We start from the raw sequence: 10,159 nt of genomic DNA, 5'->3' as shown, positions 1-10,159 counted from the left end.
TTAAATAATTAAAAATATAAATTTAAAAAAAGCCCAACTCTCCCGCTTTTACTCAGTTAAATTTAAAAAATCCCCGTTTTGGTTTTTTAATCGACAACTCGACTATAAAATACTTATAGTCAGCAAATGACTATAAAAATATATCATATCGAGTACAATTGAACTTTAAATTTATTTAATTAAAAAAAATTATAAATAAATGACTTTCGTTTCGCTGATCATGGACTCAGCTCACGAAAACTACCAATTCAAAAAAAATAAATAAATAAAACCCAATAAATAAATAAAAAATGAATTGTAATTTATTTATTTCCCATAAAAGTAAAAATATAAAACTGATGAGTGTCTTATTGTTCTGAATATTAAAATAAATAAACGACTGGACGAAAGTAAATTTTCCATTGCAACTTTTCTCCTATTTAATCATAACAACAATAATCATGTAACCAACAAGTATTATTAACAAATAATAATTAATCTGTAATATCGAATATTGATAAGTTTATTTAATAATAAAAAAATTTATGAAAGCCCCGAGCTTCGCCTCGGAACGAATCTCAACATAAATGGATTTGGGTAAAAGATTGATGGCGTAATGTCAAGTTCAATTAAATCTAAAATAAATTTTTTTTTAGTACAAAGTAGATAAGAAAACTCTCGAGATTTTGATAAAAGTCACATACTGATCCCCTTATCCTCAATAAATGTAGTATGTCGACCTTGCTTTATATGGCTACAACACGATCACTGAAATTTCGGTTCTCTCTCTCTGCCTCACCATCTCTATCTCTATCACTGCTTTTGCTTCTACCTCTGCCTTTACTCCTAGAGTTCGATTTAGAATTTAGTATATAGTATATAGGTATTCAAAGCCCGCGATTGGTGGACCCTGGCCACGCCCTGCATATAAGGGTGAGAGGTAAGGGTAGATTTACCCCCGTCAAGCACATGAGACTCATGTGTGGGTAAGTATATAATGTACATATGCAGATAGCTACTGTATAGCTACTATACTATATATTGTATAGTTACTATATATATACATATATGTATATATGTACATAGGTAACGAGTAAGAGACGGACTTGATATAACATGACACATGGCCACGGGCGAATAAACAGGGTGCGGCTCGTACTCTACACTATATATGTATATTATATGTATATATATATATATATATATATATATATTAGATATTCCTCTACTCATCTAAAGTTGTTAGGTCTGCAGAGGTCCTGGAAATGCTGGATTTTCTATAATGTATGAGAATTCTGTATGGATGAGATAAAACAGAAGGGATATTTGCAATAGAGAATTGAGTTTATAATAAATTCACGTCGACTGAATTTGTTACTTTTTTTATTTTTTATTAATGTTAATATTTTTGAGACATAAAATTTTAATATTTATGTGTGTTGACTCATATTAACTTGAGTTTCAATGTTTGTATGGTTGATGAAAGTTTTAAATTCTGAGCAATATATTTTTTTTACTGAAGAAAATTGAGGTTTTAGTTTTTGGTGAAATATTTAAATAGTTGGGAAATTTTTAGTGAGAAAATCGGACGACCACTGAAATTTGCTATAGTAGTTTTTACTATGACAGTAGTATATGTAAGTTGGGTTAAGTGTTGTAAGGTTAAGGGTTAAGTGTTGTAAAAATATCTAGATGAAACAATCTAGTATTTTTCTTCTGGCTCAGATAATTACGAGAGTAGATACCGACAGGATAAAAATTTATTTTCCCTTTGCGCGAGGTATGATAGATATAAGGGTTGAAAAAATTCTGTTTATAGAACTGATGGTATGGAAGTGATTGTACCTACTGCTACAACGTCGCCATGTTAAATGCGAAAGTTGACATCCTTGTGTCAACTATTGGATGCTAACTTTCTGAGAAATTTAATGAAAAAGTCGCCTACAATTTCTCAGAAAATTGATGACAGCTTGCGGCAATAAACTGTTGCCAACGTCCTCAGAAAAGTTGTCAACTTGATCGCAACTAATTGACGTCAAGTTTCTGTACCGAAAATTTGGCTATCAGGAGACCGATTTTAAGTATCGAAGTTCTGAAGAAATTGATTACTAGTAATTAATATTTGATTATCGGCAAATAGATGTCAATTTAAATCACAAATTCATACTTTGACCGTTGTCGATATGTTCTTAGTAGTCGATCATGGACTAAATAATGCGATCATATCAAATATTTGAAATAATTTTATACGTTCATATTTTAGTCACAATTTTTATTTATTATAAATTACATCAAAAATACATTTCAAGTCATAAGTCATTCACATTTTTTTTCGTCACGCAAGTAAATTTTAATTGGTTTGAAAGCGATTAATATATAAAAGTCACTCCACAAATTCATGTTATTGAATAACTAGCGCAAAGTAAAAATTCAAAGATTACAACTGATACATAATTTTTAATGTTAACATTAAGAATTAACATCTTTTTGATGTCAAAACACGGAACCCTTAATTTGAATGGTAATATTCTCGGAAGCTCAGCAATCAATATAAGATAATCGTGAAAACAAGGCACTCAATTGATCAATAATAAAATTTTTCGGTCGAGAGCACATGAAATATTAAGCTGTCAATTAAACTTGTTGATCAAGAAAAGTTATTCTATTAACGGTATCCGCAATTCTTTTTCTGATCAACAATTTTTCCAACGCTGCCTCTTTTGAACGCTTACCCAAATGCCCTTCGATCTTTCTGATCACAACTTCGATACCGAAAACGAGAATCGCCCATGCTACGGACAGTGCAATCGCAATGTAAGCTAACGCGGAATTTTCAAGATCCAACTGATCGTACTGTTGCAACGCTCTGATTTTTTTAAATTTGTTTCTCTGTTTCATCAAATTTCGGAACGAACTGCGTTTTTCGAAATGACTCGCCTGACCGTTTTCGAACAACTTCATCGCTATCTTATTTACTTTTTTAGCCAGCGGCCAAGTTCGGGGAATCCCGTATACGTAGTAGTTAAAAGAAAACTCTTTTGAAATGTAAAAGTCAGGTTTGATTTTATCAAAAAGCCCAAAGTCAACCAAACAGGCAATAGATGAATTTTTTTCCGCATCATCTAGGCATTTTGTGGGAGTATTTACGAGTGTTATATGCACGTATTTTTTGAAAGAATTATCATCCCATAGCTTACTGTCAATTAATTCAGTTAAGACATAGGCAGAAGATGAATAAATGTGATAACCGTTATCGCGTAAATCCTTCAAATTTTCAACGTTCCTGCTGCCTGGTTTGGACAAGATAGAAGTCAGCTGACCCTGCAAAGCCGGGTTGAAAATCAAAACGAACAGGGTCGCGCTCAGGAAAGTGATGCGCATTATCAACTTGTCGATGGGGGTCATCATCCCCATGTTTAATATCAGAGCCAAGAGATCTAAAGCAGCTGCACCGAATTGGTACTTGTTGTTCAGCAGGATCATGCCGAATATGAATACCAAAATAACAGATGACATTATTATGTTTTGTTTTGTGAAAAATGCATCAACTACTTGGTTGAAAGTCAGAATTATTCTTTGTTTTTGGGTCACTATTACGAAACTGCGAGGCTCATAAAACGGAACGATGTTTAAGACTTTTGTGTTTTTTTCTCTGAGGAGTGAAGGGTCCTGTAATTTTAATGAATCAAATTTTAGTCGAGAAGGTTTGTATGCAACGGGAGTAATATTCATCAATGAAAGTATTGTGTCGTAAAAAAAATGTGTGTTATTTAACGCCACGGTTTTTTTTGGGATTTGAAGTCTGTGACCATCTAGGGTTTCCGTTTTATCAAAAGTAATACTGGAACATAACTTTATATCTGAAAAATGAAAATATAAATAAATAATTAATTAATGGGTTTTATTGAGAAGGTCGAAAGTTTGCCGAAAACCTTCCGAAATTTTATGATTCTTAATAAAGAACCCGAAAATTGGCCAATGAATCAAGTCAACCCACTTTCGGTTTTTTTAGTCCTAATGATTTATCTTTTTTCAGCCTTGTGTTTAATACCCGGGCTTATTGCGGCCTCTTTCAAAAAAATTTAATTTCGACGTGATTTCAGCTAAATTTAGCTTTTTTGGTGAAATATCTTTACCTGACTGAAAAATAAGACAAGAATGATAAACTGTCTCACCATTTACGAATGTCATTTGGTACAGCGTCCATGGATCGGGTGGTTTTTGAGGTGCTTCAATTTTAATCCAGGGTAACGGTGCCCTCCCTGGATAAGGATTCAGAGTGTAGAGACTGGTATTGTTGCCGAATTCGTTGTGACAAATAAAGTATGACAGCAACACATCATACTCCCACAGTAACATCAGCATATTCGATGCATCGCTGCAACGCGTCCCAACTGCGAAGATAAGCCGCTCGCTATTCCAAGGATCCCATAATCGGATATTGTTGAGAGTTCTTTTTAGTGCAGTGACAGAATCAGCAGACAATACATAGGTAGGATATGAATTATTTCCACTGTATGCGTTTTTTTTTCTATTACCATATTTTTTTCTATACCATTGTAGTAAATTATCATCGATTGCAATAACGGAGGAGTTTAGTCGGTCACTTTGTTGAATACCGATGATATCAGTCAAGTTCGATGTAATTGCGACAGGATTTATGCGATCAGAAAAACATAATTCTAGTAATTGTCGCTGCATAGAATAAAAAAATTAACCAGTTAATCATTTGAATATTATTCGAAAAAATTAGTCGTCGCTAACTTACAGTATGGATGTGAGAAATCGGAGGGTCTTTTGATTCTGAAGACTTGCCCTTCATTTCGTTGCACACAACGACGCACACATACGATGAACACAAAATATATTTCGGCAAATTCATTGTAATTTTTGAAAATTAATAAATTATTTAGCTAATTGTTATTTAAGTGCAATAATTATTTAGTAGACTATTGTGTAAAATCAATAGGGAAGCTCGCGACTTTGCTCTTGGGTTTGAGCCTCGTCACTAACGCAGGAATATCAATAAACAAATGATTCCCACTTGGGTTGTTGCAAAGGATACGTGTCCATCCGCGGTTCGAGTGCTACATGTGTCATCTAATTAAGTGCACATGCACTCATTATACCTTTACGTTGAATTTCCACTTCTGAACACTGTGACTTAGCGTAAAATCGATTAATAGAGAAATAATTACTGACATTATTTTATGAAAATTCAATCTGTACTTCAAATGAATATTACATTGTCGAAATCTAACTTTTTCTAAATTTTTCAACAGCAACATACAGCAATCAATGGTCAAAATTGCTTTCGTTTAGAAAATGAAGATTTGATTTTATTCAAAACCGTTTACTTATTAGCGCACCTTATCGAGAAAAGTTGCTCACCCTTTTTCTAATTAAGTAAAAAAGCTTTTCTTTCCTTTTACATAGTATCCTATTTTGCTCTGTTATCTCTTCCAACAATACAATGTGGACACTATTAATTACACTTTAACAAATAATATTTTTGAGAATTCAAAATTTGACAATAATTAAAAGTTGGTTTTATGCCTAAACGTTGATCACTTTTTGAGAGATAATGGCTATTCTTCTGACGGTAGACGCGATTTTTTTTCGAACTTTAAATTTTCCCATTTCCGGCTCTTGTGAACGTTTCTCAAAGTATGTTTCTATTTTATTAAACAAAATTTCGATACTCAAAACAAAGAATGCCCAGGTTGCGGCCAGTGTCATCGAAATGTAGACTAACGCAGAATCTTCGATATTCAATTGCTCATAATTTCGCAATGCTTTTATTTTATCCATTTTGATTTTTCTTTTCATCAAAATTCTACATAAGTTACGCTTTTGAGCATAATCCGAAAAACCACTTTCGATGCAAATTCTAACCTGCGAACAAAAATTAATAAAAACCAATAATATTCTTGTTTATGTGATGTCAAAGTTGTGATGTTTAAACTGATGCAGTTTTATAATTTTTATATCGTTTACAAGCCGAAAAGTTCCGACGACGACTTACTCAGAGGACTTTACTCTCCAAGAGTTAGGTTAAGCCGAGGGAATTACAAGTGAAGAAATAAATGCCCAAGTTATTTAATTATAAAATTCTTAAATTCTATTATTGAATTAGACATGTTCTGTTTAGAATTTATAAAATTACATTTATGTACAATATAGGTAATTTAAAAAACGAAATAAGCCGCTGATGAGTCTCGTTAATTCAAACTTATTGTCGCTCATTATTCACCACTTGGCACGGACACTCCAGTCTTTGGGCTGCCAGTTCAGGCATCTGGAGTCTATCCTGATCGATCGCTTCTCCATAGCCGCTGCGTGCTGGTCCATTATGACACTAGCAAAATTCAAAAAATTTTATTTAGTCTTACTCATTATTTTTTTTTTAAACTATCAGCTTTTTTAAATTTAGGTTAATGCATTTGTGAATACAAGTATCAGTATGATCCTAAAGTAAACAGTTTAAAAAAAAAAAAAAAAAAAAAAAAAAACTTACTTATTAAGCGTAACGATGTATTGACCCTTGTAATAGTTGATAAGGTTCAAATGCTGCAGCGTTGAGATGACGTCTTCCTTCTTGATGGCAGTGAGCTCACAAATTTCATTAATAGTAATCTGGGCTTTCTCATTGTCCACAAGGGGCTTTACATTTATCAGAATGTCCAAAATAGTGTGCGCCCAGTAGCTCCTGTACGAGAGTAACCCCAGATCCGAGAGCGGTTTTTCCGGGGACCCGGTCTTGCCTTCGAATTTCGATAGCTCGTAGGAAAACTCGATCAGCAGCTTGCCATAACCTTTGCGCTGGTACGGCGGTAACGTTAAAATACAAGCGACGTTGTAGTCTTCCGTAGACTCTTTTTCCTTGGAGAAGTAGCCCACGATGTGGAACCCCCTGCTGTCAAAGTCCGTCATCACGTAGAACAGAAAAGGGTCAGTGTCATAGTAAAGAGTTTTGTGGTCTAGAAATAATTTTGCGAGCAGACATAAATTTTGCGCGTAATTTTTGTTCTTCCGGCCGTCGATTTCGAAAAATGATATCGAGCCTTTCCGGTAAATTTCGTTACCAGGCGGATGCCGTAAATTGCACTTGACTAGATGCCGCTCGAGACACTTGCGGCTTTTTCGATACTTGAGACAAAACTCGCAGATATAAATGCAGGGCAAGTTAACCATCGCCTCGGGATAGGGACTGAAGTACCAGGGTTTTATTCGATGCCGGCCTAGTTCTATCAGTTCGATATTTTTCATCCTCGTAACCACGTCGTCGTGGTGGTGGGTAACCATGGAGCCAGTAGGCCGTGGACCCGCCACGGTGGGCTGGGTCCCCACGGGGTTCGTCGCTTCCTGGGAGTCCTCATTATCGAGAAAGGTCCCCTTTCGTTTGCGGGATATCCGCTTTTGTAAAGCAGCCTGGAGAACGGCCGAGCCGTTAACAGGCTCGGCGATTATGCTGCTGGGACTTGGGGGTCGGCTGTGTTTTTTTGGCGTCGCGCATCCGGTTCCTGGGGCCGTCGCTCCATCGCGATGCGGGTACTGAACTTTACGAGTGTCCAGGCAGTCTTCTGTTACCCATTCGTCTAATCTTTTGTTGACTGAAAACATTTTTTTTTTAATAAAATTATTTTTTAAAAATATATAAAAAAAATTTTGAAAATTTACAATTGTTAGCTACATTTACATTCATTTTAAAATCAGAATTCTAAAGTATGATTATCAAGTCAGCCAACGGTTTATTAACTTTTGAATTTTTTTTTTGACGATAAATTATGAAAAAAAAAATATTTGAAAAAATTGCACCTGTAGTTTTTAAAATTTTCTGCATGTGCATTTTTAAAAATTTTTTTGTAATTGATTCGTTAAAAAAATTCAAAAATTTTTGTTTTCTAACTTCAGGATCATTCCTAAAGTTATCAGACAATTTAAAATTTCGAATGTTTTGTTAGCAAATGAATTTAAAAAAAAAACGAAAAACTAAAAAATGCACATATAGAAAATTAAAAAATCTATAAGTGCAATTTTAAAAAAATTTTTTTTTTTTTCATAATTTATCGTTTAAAATCGTCGGCTAACTTCTGTATCATTCAAAATAAACAAATAATTAAATTTAGAATTAAAAAGAATACTTACAATCAACATAATGTACATAATAATATTTAACTCCCATTACTTCTTTTACACTTATTAATTCCGCTAATGCTGAAACAAAAATAAATAATTAATAATTAATAATCACACCTGTCAATTAATAAAAAAAAAAAAAAGTCTAAGAATGATAACCTCAAAATTCAGTTGCTGTCGGAAAAATGTGTCATTAACACAAAAAATTTTAGCAAATAATTTGTAATTGAAATAGACATTAATTGTAACAATTAATTAGTTGATTAATAAACTAATTAATTGATTAACGGCAGTGAATTTAAAAAAAAAAAAAACTACAAAAAGAGTCGAGCGATTGGTCAAGTGTTGACGGACTTAAATTTGAAGTGTCAAAATAAATTTGAGTGATTAAAATACATTAATTAATAATAATTAATTAGAACTTACTCCAATCATTGGTACTGTGCATGCGAACCGGCAAACGACAGCCTTCTTCAAGTAAATTCTGCAAAAAATAGGTTATGATTGTGGGTTTAAATAATTTTTTACTAATTATTTAAAGGTAATTAATTATTTTTGTGGGGTAAATTTGTCTAGTTACCACTGAGTCACATAATGAATGACAGTCCTCATTGTCACCGATCATTTTAATTAATTATTAGATGTAAATAAGTGTAAGATTATTGTAATATTGTTGTAATGTTTGGAGCTGTTGTTTTGACGCGTTGATTTTGAATACTAAGCTGCTGAGATGGAGAGAGACCACTGGCTGAGTGGGTAAAGCAGTGCGCTCAAAGCAGAAGCGGGAAAGTTGAAGAAATTTGAATTTTGCTAAGGGCGGGAAAAATATTATTTGAAAATTTGAATTATAGTTGAGTTACATATAGCAGCCATAGAAAATTAAAGGTTTTTTTTATAAATAACTTAAAAGTGATGATAAAATTTTTTAAAATTGACATCCATTTGTGAAATTTTTTTCTGGTTGGATTTTGTCATTTAAAAGGAGAAAATATTTTGATGCTTGAGATTTTTAAGATCGTAGTTAAATAGATGGCAACTTTCCGATTAACTTGTTGACAATTTTTAGCTCGTGTAACTGTTGACTACAAGTTGTCTACAAGTTTCTCAGAAAGTTGTCAACAATTTGTCGACAAGTTAGTCGCAATCCATGTACATCAACTTTCTGATTAGAAACTCTGGCTATCAGAGATAATTAATTAGAATATCACAGATGATATGTGAAAGTTCGTTATGTGATACTGCCTGTCGATAAAAGCGATATCCAACTTTCTATTGGAGTTTGACTATTTTCCTTAATAGCCAGAGTTTCTGATCAGAAATTTGTTAGCAACTTGATGACAAGTTGTTAGCAACTTGATGACAAGTTGTTAGCAACTTGATGACAAGTTGTTAACAATTTGATGACAAGTTGTAAACAATTTGATGACAAATTGTTAAAAATTTTTAGCTTCTGCCGTGAACAAGCTGCTATCAATTGATGAAGATGCTACAATGTATTATAAATTGCGGTTTGCCTACCATCAGACTCTAAAGTGATTTCCGTTCATTTTAAGTAATGACTCCATTATTGCATTATGAATTGAAAACAAAAATATTATTGGGATCGAGAGGGAGGAGGGAATTTTCGTGAGGCAAAAGAATATTTTTTTGAGACAGAAAATCGCTTTTTTTTTGGTATAGGATTTAATTTATCATCGGTTGTAAAATAAAAATTTATTATGTTAAATATTTGAATAAATAAAATTAATTAAAAAAAAAAAAAATTCATATTTTAAGAGACATACGTATTTATATATGTACGTAAGTACATATATACATTTTTTATTTATTCATAAATATGTATATCAATATACATAAACAGTAACATCACAGTGGCTTAATGTGTATACAATAAACAATAAGTATTCAATTGTCATTACATTCGTCCAGAATTATTGTAATAATATAATAATTTTTTTTTTTTTTTTTTTTTCACTTTAAATAATTCGTTCCATGACATTTTTTTTACAACTCAAAAGAAATAAAAACTAAAAACCATTTG

The 10,159-nt window shown here is 32.7% G+C and overlaps 1 protein-coding gene across 1 annotated transcript; it reads right to left on the bottom strand.

The window, feature by feature from the left end:
• Window positions 1-6,085: 6,085 nt before the first annotated feature.
• LOC103576348 (histone acetyltransferase Tip60) lies at window positions 6,086-8,821 on the bottom strand. The gene is made up of 5 exons (XM_008556521.1): window positions 8,699-8,821; window positions 8,545-8,602; window positions 8,128-8,196; window positions 6,497-7,592; window positions 6,086-6,337 (listed from the first exon to the last, which is right to left on the bottom strand). Exons 1-5 carry the CDS (start codon window positions 8,741-8,743, stop codon window positions 6,229-6,231), a joined length of 1,377 nt encoding a protein of 458 aa, XP_008554743.1. The 5' UTR covers window positions 8,744-8,821; the 3' UTR covers window positions 6,086-6,228.
• Between the last annotated feature and the right edge of the window lie 1,338 nt (window positions 8,822-10,159).

The sequence above is a fragment of the Microplitis demolitor genome, chromosome 4 (assembly GCF_026212275.2).
Source record: "Microplitis demolitor isolate Queensland-Clemson2020A chromosome 4, iyMicDemo2.1a, whole genome shotgun sequence".
In the NCBI taxonomy this organism is placed as follows: domain Eukaryota; kingdom Metazoa; phylum Arthropoda; class Insecta; order Hymenoptera; family Braconidae; genus Microplitis; species Microplitis demolitor.
This window is presented reverse-complemented; position numbering and strand designations above follow the sequence as displayed.

Bases quoted from the DNA above. Each gene is read 5' to 3' on its own strand.
- LOC103576348 (XM_008556521.1), bottom strand. From the start codon at position 8,743: ATGATCGGTGACAATGAGGACTGTCATTCATTATGTGACTCAGTG. The intron at 8,603-8,698 runs GTAACTAGACAA...TATTTTTTGCAG, and splicing joins ATTCATTATGTGACTCAGTG to AATTTACTTGAAGAAGGCTG. The intron at 6,338-6,496 runs GTAAGTTTTTTT...GAATTTTGCTAG, and splicing joins TACATCGTTACGCTTAATAA to TGTCATAATGGACCAGCACG.